The sequence below is a fragment of the Scyliorhinus torazame genome, chromosome 9 (assembly GCF_047496885.1).
Source record: "Scyliorhinus torazame isolate Kashiwa2021f chromosome 9, sScyTor2.1, whole genome shotgun sequence".
NCBI classification, from domain to species: domain Eukaryota; kingdom Metazoa; phylum Chordata; class Chondrichthyes; order Carcharhiniformes; family Scyliorhinidae; genus Scyliorhinus; species Scyliorhinus torazame.
Genome location: NC_092715.1, coordinates 212729915 through 212753181, shown reverse-complemented (window position 1 = coordinate 212753181; position 23267 = coordinate 212729915). Strand labels below are relative to the sequence as shown.

The 23267-nt window shown below is 50.9% G+C and overlaps 1 protein-coding gene across 1 annotated transcript in view; it reads left to right on the top strand.

The window, feature by feature from the left end:
- The window catches only part of LOC140429719 (A disintegrin and metalloproteinase with thrombospondin motifs 3-like), a 376678-nt gene that overhangs the window by 49299 nt on the left and 304112 nt on the right, over nucleotides 1–23267 (top strand). Inside the window, exon 4 of the mRNA XM_072517052.1 lies at nucleotides 16889–17048. Within this exon, the coding sequence (XP_072373153.1) occupies nucleotides 16889–17048 (160 nt within the window). The remainder of the gene's footprint in view (nucleotides 1–16888; nucleotides 17049–23267) is intronic.

Genomic DNA, 23267 nt, shown 5'->3' with positions numbered 1-23267 from the left:
GTAAAACATGTTAGCAGGAATAGTTAGAGAAGGCGTGAACTGGCTCTCTTTTATTCAACCTCTTTGGTTGGTCACAACAAATGTTAATGATTCTTTTTTCACGAGGATATGTCTTTTCCAAATCGAAACTATTAACTGTTTAAGCTGTGAGCAATAAGAGCCAACGAAACAACAAGTTAAAGAAAGAGTAAAATTATTAACCACCAAAACCGAGAAGAATAATAAAAGCACATCATAAATAATTTGGCCTTCATACAATCAGTCAGGCCCACACACACGCTGTAAGAGTCCTTCTGTTTAGTTCCTTTGTTCTTATTTCTTTTATGTTATTTTATTATTTTGGTCTGTGGACCCATAATCAGAATGTGCCTTTAAGCAGGAGACTCCAGGTTGAAGCAGTCTGCTTGTCAGGACACTGTTTTCCCAGGTTTTGTTTTTAGCCAGACTCCTCGGCACTGAGTGGATCTCAGGAGGCAGGTTTGGAGGTAGTCGGATCAATTGGTTAACTGGCAACCGATGGGTTGGCCAGGGACAGTGTTCTGCCTGACAGCAGTCAATGACTGGTTCCTACGTGATGCTTTCTGAGAGAATTGGGCAGACGCATTTAGATCTTGGAAGTGAAAAGAATACCTGTCTCTGCTGCTTGCTGGAGTGAAAGAACTGCTTTCCAGTTATGAAAGTGAGTGCCTGGCACATCCTTTGCTGTGAATCTGGAATGATGCTGAGTCTGCAGAGCAGATGACAACCTTGGCAGAGAAAACCATCTTAAGCCTAGAAGGAAGAAGTATCAAACTGAAAGCCTGACTTCAGAAAAACACTAACTGGAAATCATCCCAGTGCATCAGAGATCGTTATCCTTTTTTTTTTCCCTTTCCATCACCCTTTCCCCTCTGTTTTTTGTTGTGTGTGTATGTGTGTAGTGGGTGGGGTGAGTTAGGAAGGGTGGGGTTGGGAAAGGTCAGTAGATAATCAGTTACATTTTCTGTCAGTTTAATTATAACACTGTACATAATTAAAGGTTACTTGTGTTAAAGTTACAAACCTGATGACTGTAATTTATTGGGCCCAACCAAGGACCATCAGTATTTAAAATAAAATATAATTTTACCTGTGTTGCAACTCCGGGTCAAGTGGAGCTGGAATTGTCCGCACACTAGTCCAGGGTGTCGTCACAACACATATGGGAACACACACCAGAACTAAGGAGAGTTAGAGTCCAATAAAGAAAAGGTTAAAGAATATACGGCTAAGTGTCTTTTGATTGTCCTTGAAGTGTCAATTTTAAACGCTGAGACTGATTTAGGTTAGATGAGGTTCGATGCAGAAGATGTTGTAACTATTACAAGATCTCGATTCTTTGCTAGGTTTCTGGTAGAGTTGACTTTTCGAACCAGGTGATACTCTTATTATAAAGTGAGTGAGAGGGAAAGAGAGCAGCCTTCAGCCTGTTTTCTCTGCTGAAGGCGATCTTGACACCACCTGTGTCATCTACTATCTCTCTCAAGTGGCAGGGCAGCTTTGCCTTGAAATACTTCACCCATTGTGTATTTCCAATGACTTTCGGTGGGTCTGCCAGTGACCGCCATTGTTTCAATATCCAGTACTTTAATGCCTCTTCCCTAGGCAGTCATGAGTTTTGATGGGAAATGTCTGTCTCTTCACACTATCCTGTGGAAGATCTATTGTTTTTTCTCCCCTTCACTGTAGAATGTGATCTTGCAATTTTAAGCAATTTGCTCTGTCTTAATTGAAATTGCAAAATGTCCAGTCAGCTGAAAGTTGAAAAATCATATTTTCAAAACTAAAGGAGCCTGGCCTTGTGACAAATGGTTCATTTAATGAACACTGGAATGAACTGTATCAGTGATTTTCTTTCCTGAACAGTTCTCACATTGAGACAGATTCTGCTCTGCTGCCAGCAGTCTGACTGACAGAAATCCTGGCCGCAATTCAACAGAAAAATTTCAAAGTCCAGTTTTGGGTGCTTTTGACGAGGTGCTTCGCAGCAGCCACATTGGCAAAATCACGGTCCATATTCAACGTCACCTAGTGCCAGAAATGAGCCCCCATGAGATTCTCGACATTACTGGCTCCCTAGCCGTCTCATTTGATCAACTGGCGCCTCAGCAGCTCGCCGTGAACAAAGGGAAGCTGCTGTCAAACGCCCACAGTCAAGTCGAGCATGGCAGCATGCAGATCTGCTCCTCGCTGACCTGGCCAGGCGTCTCGACGCTGTGGGTGAGAGGCAGGCCACCCTGCTCCCCAAAGGGAGTCTGAGAACCAGCTGCAGGGCCAGCAATACCACCTGGGAGGCAGTGACAGCGACTGTCAGTTGAGGCCGCATGAGCAGGAGGACCAATGAGCAATGTAGGAAGGGTCAGGAACACCACTTCTCTCCGAGCATCAATTCCACCTGCCTCGCCCCCCCACCACAAATCAGTGGCTGACACCTTTCACCCTACCCACATCTGATCTTTGTGCTTGTTCCTCCGAACCCCCTGGCACACACCAGCACAACCTCTTCATGTCCGGGGTGGTGCCCACATATGCCACCTGCTAAAGACCCCGGCCCAGCAAGCGTGCGGCCCACAATGCCCTCTCTTTATTCCCCCATGTGACAAAATAGCCCATAATAAACATGATTGGGTGTGGAGCTCCAGAGATTTGAGTCCTCACCCCTTGTGAGGAACGGGCCGTGGAAATCGTGGGGTTTCCCGAGGAGAGAGCAGTCACCGACAGCGAGGTTGGCCTGTGACAGAGAAGTGACTGACCCTTCACCCAGATGAACTGTCTCAAGTGAATAGTTCATGTCAAACAAAATGGTCGTCTCACTGACCGCATGTCTATTGTCTCGTAGGATCTCCATCTGATGATGCCGGGCCACCCGGTGTCATTCCCCGCACACCCCACACCCACCACCAGTCAAGATACCACCTCTTGAGGAGGGCTCCGAGAAGACCACCATCGAGGTGTCACAGCTAGCAGTCCCACCTTCTGCCAGCGCAGAGACACATACCTCGGTGGGCGACATTAGTGGACAGGCATCTGGGTACAATCTGGTGAGCACTGCACAGTTGTTAATGCACATTAGGTGAAGGCAGGAACATCCAAGGGAGATAACAGTTGGTGGTCTGCTGGATCCCAGGACAGGACTCAACTGGGTCCCAGTCAGATGCCGAGGCTCTAGACAAAGTTCTCGCAGAGCTGATGCAGATGTCAGTGACATACCAGTGAGTGCATAGCCGATTGGAGGAGCCTCACAAACTATGGGGACATGATACCGACAATGTGTGTTACCAAGGCCAACATTGCTAGGGTGGCGGCCGCATTGGAAAACTTGGAGCATGATGTCCGAGTCTTGAGTGGTGGTGACAAGGCATGGCTCAGTCTGTGATGGCCTTGGCTGTGGGCCTCGACATCATGTCCCGGTAGCTGAGGGATGTCTTCTAGGCGCAGGTGGACATTGCTGAGGGACTGCAGAACATGACCCGGTCACTGAGGAGTATTGCTGAGGGTGTTGACACCATGGCGTAGACAATGGGGAGCTGCCAGTACTGGCAGAGGCAGATGACGTAGAGGCCTCTGGAGCTCACTCCAGCGGCCCCTCAATCCCATGGAGTCCCCCAGGACCCTACGGACACCGTCAGGGAGGAGGAAGAGTTAAAGGCTAACTCTGAGCCTGCCACCAAGGAGCAGCACGGTAGCATTGTGGATAGCACAATTGCTTCACAGCTCCAGGGTCCCAGGTTCAATTCCGGCTTTGGTCACTGTCTGTGCTGAGTCTGCACATTCTTCCCGTGTGTGCGTGGGTTTCCTCCGGGTGCTCCGGTTTCCCCCCACAGTCCAAAGATGTGCAGGTTAGGTGGATTGGCCATGATAAATTGCCCTTAGTGTCCAAAATTGCCCTTCGTGTTGGGTGGGGTTACTGGGTTATGGGGATAGGGTGGAGGTGTTGACCTTGGGTAGGGTGCTCTTTCCAAGAGCCGGTGCAGACTTGATGGGCCGAATGGCCTCCTTCTGCATTGTAAATTCTCTGATGATAAAAAACGGTGGTTTCCAGTTCTTCCGAATTCCCTTCCTGACACCGGCACATATCAAGGGCAGTGGGCAGAATAGGGTGGTAAAGTGACGCCAGTGACACCGGTAAGTCGGCCTGTTAACCCCCCCCTCCCACCTCCCAGCTCCAGCCCCTCCAGAGGACATCAGTCAAGGGCATCAAAGGCCACAGGGCACGGAAAGCAGCAGACTGCCTCCACCTCTGATGTGCATCCTGGGGTCACACCTGGATGTAAGACTGGACCACAGAAGATAAAGGAACACTGAGTGGGCATTGCTGGGGGGGGTCGCTATCTTTAGCTGGGGGGAATGGAAATCTGTCACAGTAAAATGATCACTTTTAAAATTAAGATTAAAACATGTAACACCTGATACATCCGAAGCCTCTGTTACATTAATCTTCGCAGCAGACCCTTGGAGAGGGGAACAGGATGGTCGGGAGCAGGGGGTGTGATGGGGGGGGGGGGGGGGGAGGTGCGGGCAGGCTATGGGGAGGGAGTGAAATGGGGGCTAAATGGGGGAGGGGGAATTGGGGGGAGCTGAGCTGATGGACAGAACCTGTTCCAAGGATAATCTGGAGATGTTGAGAGCCTCCCTGGTCTTCTTCGCATGTCGGACCCTTGGCACCACGGTATATCCGGCTCGTCCTCCAGCCTCTCCGGGACTGTCTCCTTCTCTTCCTCCTCCTCCTCTTCCTGCTCGTCCTCCAGCATGTCACCCCACTGCTGTGGCAGATTGTGGGGGGCACAGCAGATCACCACAAAGTGGGACACCCTCTGTGAGGTGCACTGCAAGGCAGTGCAGGCATTGGAACCACATTTTCAGCAGGCTGATGCATCGCTCAATGACAGCAAGAGTGGTAGCTTGGGCTTCAGCTTCGGTCTCAGACCTCTGCACTGGTGTCATCAGCTAAATCGTCATTCTGGGGTGGTCCTCTAAAACGCCAGGGATCTCGAGTGCCCCAGGATTTAGCTGTCATGCATACTCCCCAGGCAGTGGGCACACGCGTGCATGATACAGAGGCAGTGGCTGCACCCGATGTGAACATTCAGGGAGTGGAACCCCTTCCTGTTAACATAGGGCACTCCCTGATGCCCCGGTGCTCATAGGGCGATGTGTGCCATCAATTGCGCCCCCGGACTTGTGGCATCCTGGCGATGGCAGCAAATCCTGAAGCCTGTGCGTCTTGGTGGGTCTGGATTGGAAATCCAATCTCGCACATGTAGGTCGTTGTGAAGGGCAAAAGCAACAAAATGCTTGTTTGACGCATCACTGGAGACTCCTCGGAGACGCTACTCCTGAATGCTGGCTTGTGGCGTGTTTTTAATGTACTGTCACAGGTGAGGCACAAATGTTCAGTTTCTTCATTTGGAGTCAGCTGCAAGTTAATAATTGACCCTGGGGTCTCAAACTCAAAGGGATATTTCACCCACCTCTTCTCTCTCAAAATCTGAAACTTCTCCACGTAACTATTCAATGCTTCATAAAACTCTGCACCAGTCGCGCTGGTTGGTAATATCAGGCAACACAGCAAATCCTCAACAAATTCATTGTGCCAAATATACCTAACATAAACTAGCAAGGTTGCACAATCTGAAACTTCTCTACTTTCATCTAGTTGTATTGAGAACTCGTGCTCTGATTTTAAACGAGAAATAAGCTGGGCTTTAAAATTCTCAGCAGTATCACAAATTTGGCGAGCCACTGTGTTATCACAAACTGGGATGCGTTTTACTTTTTCAGCTAATGTCTCATCTAGGATCGTACGAGCCATGTCTAATGCTGCAGGGAGAATTAATCTCTCTGTTTCAGTTTGGGCATTTTCTCTTTCGCTACAAAGTAAGCTACCATGTAAGAGGCTAATTGTACTTTGTCATTCAATGTAACATTTTTGCTGAGGACTTCAGCTGATGATTTAAGTTCTCGCTGCATTCTTTGTCCTCAAACTCGCCATGCTTAGTCTTCAACTGCTTTTGAGGTTTTTAAACTTTCATTTGCCAGCACTTCCCTGTAGGTAATACACATTGGCTTTGCATCCTGATTTGCATTGGCACAATTAATAAATTCATACCGTTGTTTGAGGGAAGTGATATTCAAGAGTCTTTTCTCGACCGCGTGGAGTTGTATAAGTTGCGTTTATTTGGAATTGCTGTGTGCACACAGTGTTGCTCTGGTTCTAAATATGGCGGTCACTATGACACCTTCCCACCCAGCACCCCCCCCCCCCCCCCCCGGTGGGCGAGAACGGGGAAGCCAGCATCGGGACGGCAGAGCACAATTCTTGCGCCCTCACGGGGATTCTCCGACCCGCCGCCGGGTCGGAGAATCCCGGCCCATGGCTCCAGCCTGTCTGTAAGAAATTGTAAAGAAGCATTGTATTAGCTTAATCCTAATTATGTTTGCTTTAGAGTCACCAGGTATCTCTCGATACCGCCACTTGGTTCAAACCTGAATACTGATCAAAGAGCCAATACCCCAGTTAGTTCAAAGTCAATACTATTTATTTACACACACAGTAAGATCTACACATGCACAAAGTACTACAAACTAAACTATCTCTAACGCTAACACCTATACTTAGCTTCGGGTGCCCACTCAGTCAGAGGAACAATGGCCGTTGTTCGGATCTGAGGCTGTTGGGTTTGAAGGTATACGGGAGAATAGCTAAGGTTGAACGTCTGGTAGCAAGCGTTGACCTTGGACTTACTTGCTTCTGGTGGACTTGTCTCTCTTTGAGAGCCTAGTCTAAGAGAGCGATTCTTTCTCGGGGGTTTCTTCTTATACCCGGAGAGGCTTCGCGTGCTTTTGGGGGGGGGCCTTAAACTTGGCCCCAATTAATTGGGCCGTATCTTGATCACTGGTATTGATCTTGACCAATAAAGGGGTGGATGCCCTGATGGCTGGGCGTGTCCTAGGTGGCCGTTGGCCTGGCTTTGTTTACGCTTTCGGTTTGGGGAACTGGCGCCGGGGTGTCTGGAGCTGGATTGGTTGCTTGAGTGTCTTTCCTTTGTTCCCGGAGATGGGCCATCAGTATGTTAATTGACCTAAAATTTCAGTCTTGTCTGGGAGCTGCCTTCTAAATATGCATACAGGTTCTGTGCCTGCTTGCTTTCTTAACATTGTCCATAGTTCCCTACATTGATTGAGAGCATCCATTTTGTATTCCCAGATGGCTACAACAGGAGAGACAAATTCTGCTGCCACCCTTAGCTCACATAAGTCAGCTCTGATTGTATTCAGAGTTACATGCATATATATTTAAAGTTCTTCCAGAGTTTCAAGTAGGCATTGACGTCATCGATTCATTAAGAACAATACAAGGTGATCAGTGTGCATATTTTCTGGGCAATTTAATGGGAAAACGATCAGCTAATACAATGCTTCTTTACAATTTCCTGAATTATGTTCAACATATTTCCCTTAACCTGAACTCCTTGATGGGGTGTTAATGTGTTTTTATTTCCTGCTCTGGGCTGGACAATGAATCTCTTACAGACAGGCTGGAGCCATGGGCCGGGATTCTCCGACCCGCCGCAAGAATTGTGCTCTGCCGTCCCGATGCTGGCTTCCCCGTTCTCGCCCACCGGGGGGGGTGCTGGGTGGGAAGGTGTGCCGGGGGAGAGGCGTGCCGGGGGAGAGGCGTGCTGGGGGGGGGGGGGGGGAGAGGAGTGCTTGGGGGGGGGGGAAGAGGAGAGCTGGGGGGGGGGGAAGAGGAGAGCTGGGGGGGGGGGAAGAGGAGAGCTGGGGGGGGGGGGAAGAGGAGAGCTGGGGGGGGGGGGGGGAAGAGGAGAGCTGGGGGGGGGGAAGAGGAGAGCTGGGGGGGGGGGAAGAGGAGAGCTGGGGGGGGGGGAAGAGGAGAGCTGGGGGGGGGGGAAGAGGAGAGCTGGGGGGGGGGGGAAGAGGAGAGCTGGGGGGTGGGAAGAGGAGTGCTGGGGGTGGGAAGAGGAGTGCTGGGGGTGGGAAGAGGAGTGCTGGGGGTGGGAAGAGGAGTGCTGGGGGTGGGGAGAGGAGTGCTGGGGGTGGGGAGAGGAGTGCTGGGGGTGTGGGAGAGGAGTGCTGGGGGTGGGAGAGGAGTGCTGGGGGTGGGGAGAGGAGTGCTGGGGGTGGGGAGAGGAGTGCTGGGGGTGGGGAGAGGAGTGCTGGGGGTGGGGAGAGGAGTGCTGGGGGTGGGGAGAGGAGTGCTGGGGGTGGGGAGAGGAGTGCTGGGGGGTGGGGAGAGGAGTGCTGGGGGTGGGAGAGGAGTGCTGGGGGAGGGGAGAGGAGTGCTGGGGGAGGGGAGAGGAGTGCTGGGGGTGGGGAGAGGAGTGCTGGGGGTGGGGAGAGGAGTGCTGGGGTGGGGAGAGGAGTGCTGGGGGTGGGGAGAGGAGTGCTGGGGGTGGGGAGAGGAGTGCTGGGGTGGGGAGAGGAGTGCTGGGGGTGGGAGAGGAGTGCTGGGGGTGGGGAGAGGAGTGCTGGGGGTGGGGAGAGGAGTGCTGGGGGTGGGAGAGGAGTGCTGGGGGTGGGGAGAGGAGTGCTGGGGGTGGGGAGAGGAGTGCTGGGGTTGGGAGAGGAGTGCTGGGGTGGGGAGAGGAGTGCTGGGGGTGGGGAGAGGAGTGCTGGGGGTGGGGAGAGGAGTGCTGTGGGGGGGGGAGAGGAGTGCTGTGGGGGGGAAGAGGAGTGCTGGGGGGGAGAGGAGTGCTGGGGGGTGAGGGGGTGTGCTGGGGGGTGAGGGGGTGTGCTGGGGGGGGCGAAGAGGTGTGCTGGGGGGGGCGAAGAGGTGTGCTGGGGGGGGAAGAGGTGTGCTGGGGGGGGGGGAAGAGGTGTGCTGGGGGAGAGAGGAGTGCTGGGGGGGAGTGCTGGGGGGAGTGCTGGGGGGAGGGGGGTAGGACGGGGAGTGCTGGGGGGGGTAGAGGAGTGCTGGGGGTGAGGTAGAGGAGTGCTGGAGGTGAGGACGGGGAGTGCTGGGGGGTAGAGGAGTGCTGTGGGGGGGGAGAGGAGTGCTGGGGGGGAGGACGGGGGAGTGCTGCGGGGGTAGAGGAGTGCTGGGGGGTGTGCTGGGGGAGGAGGGGTGTGCTGGGGGGAGGAGAAGACGTGTGCTGGGGGGGGAAGAGGTGTGCTGGGGGGGAAGAGGTGTGCTGGGGGAGAGAGGAGTGCAGGGGGGAAGAGGGGGAGTGCTGGGGGAGGGGGGCGGAGGACGGGGAGTGCTGGGGGGGTAGAGGAGTGCTGGGGGTGAGGTAGAGGAGTGCTGGGGGGGTTAGAGGAGTGCTGGGGGTGAGGACGGGGAGTGCTGGGGGGGAGAAGGAGTGCTGGGGGGGTAGAGGCGTGCTGGGGTGAGGTAGAGGAGTGCTGGCGGGGGGGAAGGAGTGCCGGGGGGGTGAAGGAGTGCCGGGGGGGGGAAGGAGTGCCGGGGGGGGGGGGGGAAAGGAGTGCCGGGGGGAGGGGGGGGGGAAGGAGTGCCCGGTGGGGGGGGAAAGGAGTGCCCGGGGGGGGGGGAAAGGAGTGCCGGGGGGGGGGGGGGGGAAGGAGTGCCGGGGGGGGAGAAGGAGTGCCGGGGGGGGGGGGAGGAGTGCCGGGGGAGAGGCGTGCTGGGGGGTGCGGGGGGTGCTGGGGGATAGAGGAGTGCTGGGGGGTTAGAGGAGTGCTGGGGGGGTTAGAGGAGTGCTGGGGGGGGGGGTTAGAGGAGTGCTGGGGGGGTAGAGGAGTGCTGGGGGGGGTTAGAGGAGTGCTGGGGGGGTTAGAGGAGTGCTGGGGGGGTTAGAGGAGTGCTGGGGGGGTTAGAGGAGTGCTGGGGGGGTTAGAGGAGTGCTGGGGGGTTAGAGGAGTGCTGGGGGGGTTAGAGGAGTGCTGGGGGGGTTAGAGGAGTGCTGGGGGGGTTAGAGGAGTGCTGGGGGGGTTAGAGGAGTGCTGGGGGGGTAGAGGAGTGCTGGGGGGTTAAAGGAGTGCTGGGGGGGAGAAGGAGTGCTGGGGGGGAGAAGGAGTGCTGGGGGGTTAGAGGAGTGCTGGGGGGGTTTGAGGAGTGCTGGGGGGGTTAGAGGAGTGCTGGGGGGGTTAGAGGAGTGCTGGGGGGGTTAGAGGAGTGCTGGGGGGGTTAGAGGAGTGCTGGGGGGGTAGAGGAGTGCTGGGGGGTTAGAGGAGTGCTGGGGGGGAGAAGGAGTGCCGGGGGGTGGGAAGGAGTGCCGGGGGGGTGGGAAGGAGTGCCGGGGGGTGGGAAGGAGTGCCGGGGGGTGGGAAGGAGTGCCGGGGGGTGGGAAGGAGTGCCGGGGGGTGGGAAGGAGTGCCGGGGGGTGGGAAGGAGTGCCGGGGGGGGGGAAAGGAGTGCCGGGGGAGGGGGAAAGGAGTGCCGGGGGGGGTGGAAAGGAGTGCCGGGGGGGGGGGAAGGAGTGCCGGGGGGGGGGGAAGGAGTGCCGGGGGGGGGGGGGGGGGAGGAGTGCCGGGGGTGGGAAGGAGTGCCGGGGGTGGGAAGGAGTGCTGGGTGTGAAGGAGTGCCGGGGGAGAGGCGTGCTGGGCGGGGGGAGAGAGGAGTGCTGGGGGGGGGGGGGGGAGAGAGGAGTGCTGGGGGGGAGAGAGGAGTGCTGGAGGGGGGGGGGAGAGGGGAGTGCTGGGGGGGGGGGAGAGAGGAGAGCTGGGGGGGGGGGAGAGAGGAGTGCTGGGGGGGGGAGAGAGGAGTGCTGGGGGGGGGGGAGAGGAGTGCTGGGGGGGAGAGAGGAGTGCTGGGGTTGGGAGAGGAGTGCTGGGGGGGGAGGACTGCTGGGGGGGGGGGGGAAAGAGCAGTGCTGGGGGGGGGAAGAGGAGTGCTGGGGGGAGAGGAGTGCTGGGGGGAGAGGAGTGCTGGGGGGGGGGAGAGGAGTGCTGAGGGGGGGAAGAGGAGTGCTGAGGGGGGGAAGAGGAGTGCTGAGGGGGGGAAGAGGAGTGCTGGGGGGGAAGAGGAGTGCTGGGGGGGGAAGAGGAGTGCTGGGGGGGGAAGAGGAGTGCTGGGGGGAGAGGAGTGCTGGGGGTGGGAGAGGAGTGCTGGGGGGGGAGGACTGCTGGGGGGGGTGGGGGGGAAGAGCAGTGCTGGGGGGGGAAGAGGAGTGCTGGGGGGAGAGGAGTGCTGGGGGGAGAGGAGTGCTGGGGGGGGGAGAGGAGTGCTGAGGGGGGGAAGAGGAGTGCTGGGGGGGGAAGAGGAGTGCTGGGGGGGAAGAGGAGTGCTGGGGGGGGAAGAGGAGTGCTGGGGGGAGAGGAGTGCTGGGGGTGGGGAAGAGGAGTGCTGGGGGGAGAGGAGTGCTGGGGGTGGAAGGAGTTCTGGGGGGGGAAGAGGAGTGCTGGGGGGGGAAGGAGTTCTGGGGGGGGAAGGAGTGATGGGGGGGAAGGAGTGCTGGGGGTGGGAAGGAGTTCTGGGGGGGGAAGAGGAGTGCTGGGGGGGGAAGGAGTTCTGGGGGGGGAAGGAGTGATGGGGGGGAAGGAGTGCTGGGGGGGGGAAGGTGTTCTGGGGGGGGAAGGAGTGATGGGGGGGAAGGAGTGCTGCGGCGGGCAAGGAGTGCTGGGGGGGCAAGGAGTGCTGGGGGGGGCAAGGAGTGCTGGGGGGGGCAAGGAGTGCTGGGGGGTGAAGGAGTGCTGTGGGGGGGAGAGGTGGAGTGCTCGGGGGGGGGGGGGGCGGGGGAGAGTGCTGGGGGGCTACAGCGGATGATAGGTGATGCGACCATCAATTCACTCGAAGACACGTGGAGAAGTAAACCGTGGTTTTAATCAGCTTAGAACTGAGCCTGGCTGTGACCGGTACAACACTGAAGGCGGCCCCGCAGATCAAACAGCTCTTGTACTTTCTGTAAAGGGGGTGGAGCCCGTACATGCCCCAACATATCCCCTGTGGGTGAAGCCACACAAGGTAGAGCCCACAGGGTTAATAACATAACACAGTGCACTGATGAATTATCAGTAATTATACAGTCACCACAATAGGCATGGTTACCACTGCTGGGCATGGGTGAGGTGTGCTGGTGGGTGCCTGGGTGTGCTGGGGCACAGGCGCGGTATTATGCTGAGGGGGATGTGGAATTCCAATCTCCGTATTTTGAAGTGAGTGGTGTGCATCCGTGCTCTCTGGATTTTGGTCTACAGGATCGGTTTAAGAGCTGCTCCCTTTGTTAGCAGGGAGCTGCCAGGGGCTGTCCAGGTGAATCAGCTAGTGGGATGCATCATTACTGGCCCCAGTTGCCATAAGATCCCGGTGGCGGTTTCACCGGGTCAACCGTCGGGAAGCCCCCCGCTCGCTAACATACTTCGACACTTTTCCGTTCGATTGTGTCTGCAGCCTTCAGTCAACTCATTGAAAGATCAACAAAGCCTGTACGCCTTGGACTGTCGCTGGCCTCCCCTTCTGGGTCCCTCCTCCGCTTCATGGGCAGCCGTTTCTTCAGGGTGTATGACAGCCCCCTCGGGACAGGATGCTACCTCCTCCAGCCTGTGTTGGCCTCGCTGCCGTCTCCGCTATCTGCCTGCCTCGGCTGCCATGGGATTGATTTCAGCAGACGTTGTTCAAACTATAAGGAATTGGAAGAGAGAGACCGACAATCAATTAGGGCTTCCACCCCGGGACCCTCAAATCCCCCAACCTTCTTTCAGAGTGCCATCCAGCGAGCCTGTTGTGATGGCAAACGTTGCTCTGTACACTCACCCCCACCCACATCAGGAGCCCCTAGACCCCGGATCCCATACCTCTGTCGGGAATATTGGGGAGACCGTGCTCATCTGCCCTCAGCTCATCCACATGCTTACCCTTTGGTCGTGAGAAGATCCACCGTGGTGAAGGCCTGCTCTTCAGTGTTTGATTGTTGGCAGCTGACTCTCCTATTGTTCAGGCACACTGTTCAGACATCAAAGGTTGCTGGACATGCAATGCACTAATCATCCTCTGAGACATGGCACGTGTGCCCTCGAGGAAGCATTTGATAGTTGAGGAGTATGAACTGCTATCACAACCAACAAGGATAATTCATTTGAAACTGCCCTCAGCTGTGAAGCTAAAGGCTGCTCACAGTCAAAGGGAGTGAAATTGAATTTCAGGATAGAAGCTACAACAAGGCTCTGTCCTGGGTTACTTTGGTGGGACAGATAGGCTGCACCTGTGCTTGCCCCTGTTATGAGTCTCCACAATATTTAAAGACGGCTTGAAAGTCTCACAAACATGAAGCCCCTCACCCCTCCCGCCCAGGGACTGGGATGCTCCAGCCCCTCGACCAAGCACAACTCCCTTGATTGAGGAGTCATTTCCCCCGAGCACAGGGGCAGCGTGACTGCCCACTGACGAGTCAGGTAATTCCCGGGAGACCGCTGTATTTGATTTCAATCTCGTTAATGAGATTGAAATGAATGCAAATGAAGGTTAATGATATTCTCGCCGTTTTGGGGCGAGATTCGTAACTCGCCATCGGGAGTGGGTCGGGTGAATCGCAAAATGGTTTGCGCCCAGTGCGAATCTTGATTATGGCCTTGCCCGCTATCCATCCAATGCGGTGGTAGAATCACGTCCCCTATTTATGTGAGTAAATGGAGCTTCTGGATAGTGGCAGAGCACGAGAAACTCAACAAAAATTTCCAGTGACTATATTTATTCCAACCCATTCTTAGCGATATTGCAACCAGTTGTATCTTAACTGAATATTCACAGTCTCAAAACTAATTGCCTGTGCCATTCATCGGAAGGTTGACAAATGTGGACATTGCTTTACCCTGATTGTTTTGGTAGAAAGGGCAATAGATGTGATCTATTTACATCGCAGTGAATCACTTAAGGCTCCATCATAACACCTCATTAACTCCTAATTTCCAACACCGAGAAGCAGCTAATCTCCAACACCGAGAAGCACAAGGGCTGCTCCTGCATGGGAACACTATCATCTCCAAGTCACATACCATCCTGATTTGGACATCGTTCTTTCACTGTTGCTGGGTCAAATTCCTAGAAATCTCCACCCAACAACATTGTGGGTCAACCTTCATTATACAGATTGTAGCAGTTCAAGGTGAAGGCTCACCATAAGGTTCACGGGAATGGGCCATGCTGGTATTCGCTGCAACACCCAGATTCAGGAATGCAAAAAAAGGACTTGTTCTGCTTCAATTATTATGCAGGAAAATGAACAAGGGATTGTGCGGTAACTTGGCAACTGCAGAGAGTATACCCAATCATGTCCGCGATAAAAGGGGCAACTATGACATTTAACTTGGAAATACCGTGTGCGTGCAGCAATGATTGTGATCACAGGGAAAGTTTCAAAGCAAGTGAAGCGAACCATGACAGTAATTCATTTAAACTGTTGACATAAAAGTAATGGAGTGAATGCAAGAGTAATGCAAGGTCTAACCCATGATGACTGTTTTTAAAAAGAAACTGATGAGGGAAATATTCTACTGGTGGCACCTGTATAGCTGGGGCAGGGAGGGGGTAGGTGAGGAGCTCAGGTGTGTATGAAAAATGAAATGAAAAAATGAAAATTGCTTATTGTCACAAGTAGGTTTCAAATGAAGTTACTGTGAAAAGCCCCTAGTCGCCACATTCCGGCACCTGTTCGGGGAGGCTGGTATGGGAATTGAACCGTGCTGCTGGCCTGCCTTGGTCTGCTTTCAAAGCCAGCGATTTAGCCCTGTGCTATACCAGCCCCTATGTGCTATATCAGCCCACTGTGTATCACAGTGTTGGTGAGAGATTAGTCTACACAAGGTGCTGTAGAGGTTTTTGATATAATCTGCTGCGATGTGCAAGGTCTGTGATTTGATTTGCTCAGATTTCGCCTTGGAAAAATCCTATGGATGCGATTCAGCGACCCCGTGGCGCTCTGCGCGGATTAGTCTCCGCACCGGATCTCTGAGCGAGATCCAGATCTGAATATTTAAATGAGCCTTGCGTTCATTTAAATATACGGACCCCGGATTCACCTAGCGCCCTGGACTTACCGGCTGCACCTGTGAGACCTCGCCAGGGCTCCGTTCAGTACTGGTCCTGGGGGGGTCTCCCGACCATTGGAGGCCCATGGGTGGCAGGAAGTAGGGCAGGGTGGCACCCTTTGACTTGAGTCTGCTGAATCACGCTCTATGAAAACAGAAAAGGGACAAAGTTTGCAAAACATCTGCTGACCAATTCCTTAAACACAGAGGTATAACTGCAAGGTGATTTATTCAATGTGTGGCAAGTCTCATGTCCCCGACAAGTCACAACTTCAGGCTATCTTTTGGAGAGTTGGTCTGGGTCTCTTTCTCTCTCTCTCCCTAAGTTCTATCCTGATTGGTCGTAAGCCTGAGTCCTCCACACCAGGCCTCCTTCCTCCCGAACAATTGTATGAAGCACACTAAGGTCATTTCAAATGATCTCACATTTTAATAGTGAACTGTGAGATATTCATATTCATGTAAATGAAAAATTATTCGCCCATGAGACCCCTCCTGGGAGTCCTCTGGGGAGTTTCCTACTGTGCTCAAGTTCAGAGTAAAGCAGCTGCTCTGGGAGTCTGGTGTCAGGCATGTGAACAACAGAATGGGGCACAGTGGTTAGCACTGCTGCCTCACAGTGCCAAGGATCTGGGTTTGATTCTAGCCTTGGGTGCGTGTGGAGTTTACACCTTCTTCTCCCCGTGTCTGCGGGGTTTCCTCCCGGGTACTCCGGTTTCCTCTCACAGTCCAAAGATGTGAATTGGTGATTAACAATGCTAAATTGTCCCTTGGTGTCCAAAGGCTAGGTGGGGTTAGGGGATGGGTGAGACAATGGGCTTTGGCAGGGTGCTCTTTCGGAGGGTCAGTTCACAGTTGATGGGCTGAGTGGCATCCTTCTATGATTCTGTGCCCTTGCTGAATGAATATAATGTCTGCAGTGAAGATTGTGAGATGAATTAATAATAAAAGGGGGAAATTTGCTGGGTTGTTGCCAGCGTTTTAAAGATGGAGCTCTCACCTCTGAAACAGAAAGTCCTGGGTTCAAGCCTTATTTCAGAAAGTTCAGCACCTAACCCAGGTTGATAAAGCTAAAAGAAAATCCAGCATTTAAGCACCAGATCTATCGTCTTGGAGTGGCTTTCGGGAATGATGGCAAATTTAATTCCAGTTTTATCACAATTTCTTTTGTCTATAGTTCAGAATCAGTAATGTGAATTTATAGCGCGCTATGTTATGGATGAAATAATTAGTCCGGCCTTCAAATTCAGAAATGTAGTATTTTATGGAGATGCATAGAAATGTACAGTGCCGAAGTAGGCCATTTGGTTTGTATTTTTGTAGATGTCCAACTCATCCCTATAATTCTGCAAATGTTTACTTTGCTTGTTAAAAATTCAATTCATTTTCAAAAGTTACTGCTGAATCTGATTTCAGCACCTTGACAGTCAGCGCCAGGTCAACCCAACTACCTCATAAAGAAATTCTCCTCAACAGCAAATCTAATTATCTTAAATCTCTGGTTCCCAACACACTCCCCAATAGAACCAACTTTTCCCTGTTGACACCATCAAAACCCTCCCGAAGTAAGAGTTACCAATCCATACATGTTGATTAATGCCTTCACCAAAAGCGTTGAGTGAACAAGTTGGGATGTGGGATAAATTATGATACCCCATAATTTCAGAGGTTAATCTAACTCTCCTTGTGCCAGTTGCACAAATTTCCCCTATGTAAATTGGTGAATAAGTTCTCCGAAGAAGAAAAATTAAAGAGCTCTTTAATATTTTTAAATCAAATTAAATGTGCAGATATTTTGAATTTGCATTTGAAAATAATCGGGTGAGTGCTTGTCTGTGGTTTTAATTTCTTTACCCTTTGCAACATTCACATTTGACTGAACAAACCTTCTTTGGACTTGTTTGTAAAACACTTTTGACTCTCTCATCAGGCTGGAATAATCCGAACGGACCAGGTGGAATATTTCATTGAGCCACTGGAAAAGGGCAAGCAAGCAGAGGAAGAAGAGAACGGCCGCGTTCATGTGGTGTACCAGAGGTCAGCCGTGAAGCATTCAGATCCTGGAATCCTTGGTGACTTTAATCAAACAGGTTGGTATCTGATATAACCTTGGAATAAATGTTCATTCAGTGTGCTTGTTCATCTGAAAACAATTAGTGCGCAGATGATGAGAGATGAAATCCAGCAAAGAGTCTTTATTCTCCTGAAAGGAGGAGTCGATGGTTTGTGGTCATTAAAAAAGGCTATAAAACATGTTTCTGCAGCATGGGGCGTGCATCTCACACCAACAACTTGGTAATGAAGGAATTTTTCCATTGCATGTTTTGGTTCCAATAAATCCATAACAACACAAGTGTTTCCTTGTGCTGATGGAAAACCTCAAGCTTTATTGTTGCGACTGAATTGTAATATGTTTCTCAACTCCGAAGGCGGCCATTGGGACCTCTTGGCAAAGTATATGATACGGAGACAAACAGCTCACTGACAATGGCACAGTTATGGGATGGGCAGTCATGGAAGTGGGAAATGGGATGAACATTCTTGGAATGAATACTCCTGGGAAGAGTGCTCAAAGGATAGGCTTTCGAGAAATGGATGTTCAAAGGAGGGGATGTTCATTGAACCAGTATTCATGGGAGGTCTACTCATGGGTGTTCAAGGATGTTGAATGTGTTTGATGCTTATAATGTGGCTGTTTGTGGGAGGGTTGCTCATAGATTTGGCACTTAGAGAATAGATGATCATACCTGCCATTCATCAGTCATACATTTAATAGTTACAAGCCAAGAACCTATCCATAGATGACGACTGAACCCTTTTATCCGGGCTTACAAATACATGTCTAAAGGGACATATTTGCTGGATAACCATTCTCTCCGCTAGGAAGGCCTGTGATCTAAGATGAATATAGTTACAGAGGACAACAATATAATAGTGCAACGGTTAACAAGTGTTCGGGTTGCATTTTGTCTGTTTGTAGGTCTATTCTTTGTTGATTTGGCATCAGTGCATATACAATATCATTAAAAGTACTGAGGCTACTTCAAAGATCAGCAGCATTTTGCAATCTTATTCATATTTTCCAGCAGTTATTGTGAGATTCTGGCAGCACAGAGCACCTTATTAGGGTTTAATTTCCTAATTCCAGTAAATTGATGCCTGTGGACACTATGACCTACAATTGGACATATTTACAATCACTGCACTGCATGCTACTTTAACGTCTTAGCTTTTTCTCAGAACCAGATGTGTTGATGTTGGCAGCCCAGAAACATGGCTGAGAGCAGAGCATGTTTCATGTGAGGATCAATGCACAAAGAGAGGTGCTTTACTGAAAATACATTAAATTTCAAGTATACAAAGGGTTGGGACGGCAGTAGGAAGAAATATGTCATGTGTACTCTGCCCAATGGCAAGTCCTTGGCTCGTTGTCTGCTGATGCTGCATCCTAAGCTGTTTGCCTTGGCACTTTGTGTCAGTGGTGGTTTGCCATTGCCACACTCGGGGACAGGAAGAGGCATGGGAGGCAGGTCCCAAGCTTACTTAAGCTGGAAGGGGATTTGAACCCAAGCTGTTGGTGTTATTCTGAACCACATGCTAAAAGAAAGTAAGGAAGGATATTGTGATAACTCCCAAAAGACCCACAGGGGCACCCTAATTTATCTCCCCGTGGACTTTGTGGAATACGAGCTTCCCCACTAGTGGGTGGAGCCGCCCCCAGCTGGGATTCATAATTATCTTGCATAAAGGCCGTCCCGGACAGGGACCGGCACGTTGGTACCCCGACCGGGACCGATAATGTGTGTATTTGCTGCTGTAGCAGCTGTTTCCTTTGACTGTGAGTAAACAAGTGTTTACTCGGCATCCTGGGTCTTTAAAGATATAGTAATTATAAAAGGGGGTAAGGAATGATACAATGTTGATCGGAAAAAATTATATACAGAATGACCGAGCAGCTATCGAAAGAGTGGTGATAATAGGAAATATGTGAGAAAGATAATTTCTCAGTTATCGAAAGAGTAGGAAGAACGGTTGAAACTATTTGGATCGATCTGAGTAACAGTAGATGGGTGGGGGCAATATTTCTGCTTGTACCTCGTACAGTTGAACAGCTGGATGGGAAGCTGTTTGCCAGATAAAGAAACCGTCGGGCATTATACTGAACAGATTGCAGCATCAGGGAGGTCAGGGCCAATTTGCAAAGAGGCAGTGAGACTACAGACAGAGTCACTGAGACAAACAAGCAACATTTAAAGATGGTAACTGATTTTTGGAGAAGAATCTTATGCTGCTTCGGATAACACAGGCTGCTACTTGATGCAGTCTTAACTAAAGGATGCTCCCGACTCTGAAATGAGTTCAACGTGTTTATTGAACTATTAACACCGTTCTCAAATGAGTGCGACTCTCTGCTAATCTAACTGTAGTAACTCAGTACAACTGTACCAGCTTGCTTTGAGCCACATGCTGGGGTGTGATGCTGCTGATCAACCCTGTCTAACTCTCTAGATGTCTGTCTGTGGAAAGAGACAGAGCTTTGTCCTTTTATATGGGTCGTGTAGTGCCCCCTTGTGGTAATGCCACCTCTGGGTGTCCTGATTACCCATTGGTTGTGTCCTGTTCTCATGGCCCATTGGTTGTGTCCTGTTCTCATGGCCCATTGGTTGTACGTCTGCATGTCATGACATCTCTGGTGTTCCCTCTAGTGGTTACTTAGTTGTAGTGTATTTATATTAACCCCTTGTGTATATACAGTGATGCATATCACTACATCTCCCCCCTTTTTTCGTGTTACATATGTTCTGTACTTTGTTAAAGAAAATTGTACAAAACAGGTAGATAAATGATGACATGTACAAGTTGTGATGATATTGATGATTATACAATACCAATTAACATTTATGAGTTCAAACTTTAGGAATTGGTACGGTCGAGTGACTTGCTTGTTTTGTTGTTGAAGTGGTGATGTTGATGCTGTCATTTTCTTGTGAACGCCGTCAGTGTTCCTGTGATCATGAGGTGTTCGAATGGTCGATTCACTTCGTCGTCTGATTTGGATTCTTTTTTTTTTTCTTTGCTTGTGGTAGCGATTCTATATGTCATCTTTCCTGAAAGCTGGTTTGCTTGTTTGTAGTGGAGCAAATGTGAATTGGTGAGATTCGGTGTCATACCATGGTATGTCTGCACTCTTGCCATTGTCTTGAGCTGTGCTGTCACAGTGTCCTTCGTGTGCAGAGTTGTACCATGTCGTACAAGTCGTTCTATTGTTGTTGTTTTTGTTGTGTTCGGCGTGCTTGTTGTTGCCTTTGTTATGCTTCTTGTCGTTGTTTTTGTTGTTCTTGTAGGTTTTGTTGTTGTGCTTGTTGCGCTCAATGACCGTTTCGTGTGGATAATTCGAGTCATTCTCACAGTTACTTGTGTCAGTGTCCTTTGTGGTATCTGATGCTTCATTGAGCGTTTCTTCTTGAGGATTGTGAGAATGACCTGATGTGGCATTGATCTTGGTGACATCACTCCTTTGTGGTTGATGTGATTCCTCTTTGATTCCTTGGTGCTCCTTTTCTGGAGTCATTTCTGGTTCACTTAAATCATCTTTGGTTTCTTGATGCTCCTCGTCTGGAGTCAAAATCTTCAAGATTTCATTTTCTTGTGGATAGGCTCGAGTGGATGAGGTTTTAATTGATGTGGTCTCACTGGACTCACGAGTAGTTTCACTTTGATTGTCGAGTGCCTCTGTACATACGAGCTGAGATCTGTCAGTCTCGCTGTGATGTTGCACATCTTGTATGGGAATTGTGATGCCTTCGCCACTTGTCTCACATACAGTGGGTAGACCTGCAGTGTCTTCTTGTTGGTTAGATGAGCTGGGTAGACTGTCAGAGTCTTCTTCTGGTGGCTCAAGTAATCTGGGTAGACTGTCATAGTCCTTCTGTTGTGAGCGTGGCAGGCTTGCATCGGCTGCTGCTGGTTGCTCAGATAAGGTTGATAGACCTTCATGGTCTTGTTCATGCATGGACTGCGCTTTGGAGTCTTGCGTTGCTTCCATTGTGCAGTCTGTCAACGAGCTCGCTGTGGAGGCTTGTATCACTCTCTCTGTGGAGTCTGGCATTGTTCCCTGTGTGGAGTCATGCAGTGGCCTCGCTATAAAGTCGATCTGTGCGCTCTCAACGGAGTCGTGCAGTGGTCTCGCTGTGGAGCCTGTCATCACTATCTGTGTGGAATCGGGGACTCTTCGTGGTGCATGGACCACTTTTCCTGGTGCATGGACCACTGGTGTGGCGTCAGGCCGCTTTCTGTGGGCTACGTCTTCTTCTTGGGTATTTGACAGGTTGCTTTCATCCAATGTATCGACGAGCTGCCATGGCATCATGGTATTGGATTTGTCTACCATGAGTAGAGTCGTGTTGAGCTTTGCAACCGTGTTACTGATACAATGATCCTCATCCGAAGAACTCATCCATATCTGAGTAGTATTCTTCAATGTACAAATCATCTCTTTGTGGTTCGGATTTGTTATTATGCTCACTATGTCTAATGATAATCATCTTCTGAGTAGTATTCTTTAATGTACAAATCATCTCTGTGGGTGGTGCCAACTGCTTATTCCAGGATGCTGCGGAGGTTATTTTCAACTGTTGGTAGAAGTTCAGGCATTGTTCCGTCTTTCGAGGTGAAAGAATTGTGTTTTGTGGCTTTAAAACTCTTCTTTTTAATTTTCGGACATTTCCCCTTTAAGTGGGCGTGGTCCAGGGCCGCTGACATCATGACGCTCGTGACGTCATGCGTAGGACTCCATTGCGCATGCGCACGCCGAGGTTCCTTTACTGTGCGCTCTTTTCGCAACTGCGCATGCGCGGCTTCTCGCGCATGCGCAAAACAACGTTTTGCCGGTTTGCGTCTTCTAGGGAAATGTGCATGTGCGGACTGGTCTGGCTGGATACACGCAAGATGGCTGCAAATCAAAACTGCCGTCTGCTTCTGTTGCAATCCTACCTCTGCCCTGTGGTGAGTATTTGCGCCAGTTTTACCGATTTCATTTGTGTCTACCTCGCAGTGGCTGTCGAATTTGTCCAGGATGTGTGGGATGCAGTTACAATGGGAGGGGATCCTCTGGGGCAGGGGAATTTTGTTCTGCCCTGCCCGTCGGAGTATTTAAAGGAGTTGAAGATCTCTATTGCATGATCACCTGCAATGGTGAGTAGAAGAGCTATCTTCTGAGCATCGGTCGCGCCATTGAGGTCGGATGCTACCACGTGTAGTTGGAATTTCTGCTTGAATGATCGCCAGTTGGCACTAAGATTGCTGGTGGTCCTGAGCTGATGTGGAGCCTGAATCTTGTCCATAGTGCCTGTATTCAGTAGCTGGTTATCACTGATCTTGCTGAATTGAACTAAATAGATTGAACAGTCACTCCTGGTATCATGTTGTGTTATGCTGCTTCGGATAACACAGGCTGCTACTTGATGCAGTCTTAACTAAAGGATGCTCCAGACTCTGAAGTGAGTTCAACTTGTTTATTGAACTATTAACACAGTTCTCAAATGAGTTCAACTCTCTGCTAATCTAACTGTAGTAACTCAGTCTAACTGTACCAGCTTGCTCTAAGCCATGTGCTGGGGCGTGATGCTGCTGATCAACCCTGTCTAACTCTCTAGATGTCTGCCTGTGGAAAGAGGCAGAGCCTGTGTGCCCTGTCCTTTTATATGGGTCGTGTAGTCCACCCTTGTGGTAATGCCACCTCTGGGTGTCCTGATTACCCATTGGTTGTGTCCTGTTCTCATGACCCATTGGTTGTATGTCTGCATGTCATGACATCTCTGGTGTTCCCTCTAGTGGTTACTTAGTTGTAGTGTATTTACATTAATCCCTTGTGTATATACAGTGATGCATATAAACTACAAATCTCTTGCTAATATTAATAGGGAAAGCAGATTTCTAAATGTGTCAAGAGGAAAATTGAACGGATTTAAAACAATTATGCAGGATAGAGAATAACAGTATTGGGTGGTATTTTCAGACTTTTTTGAAAGTGTTGTCTTGGGTGGGAAAAGCTGGAGGGCAACATTTTTTGGAAAAAAAAATGGAATGGGTTGGTTCCATGATGTCATGCTAGTGGAGTCCACCTCGCCAGTAACTTAAGCTGAAACAGCAGCCCGAGTTGAATAAAACTAAAATAAAAACAGACACACACCCCAGGGAGAAGCCCCAGACTCAGGGGAGTCCCCTGCCCCAGAGAACCCCCTCCCATTGTAACCCCATCCCACACTGACATGGGGACCCTCCCACACACACAGATACCCCAAATAAAC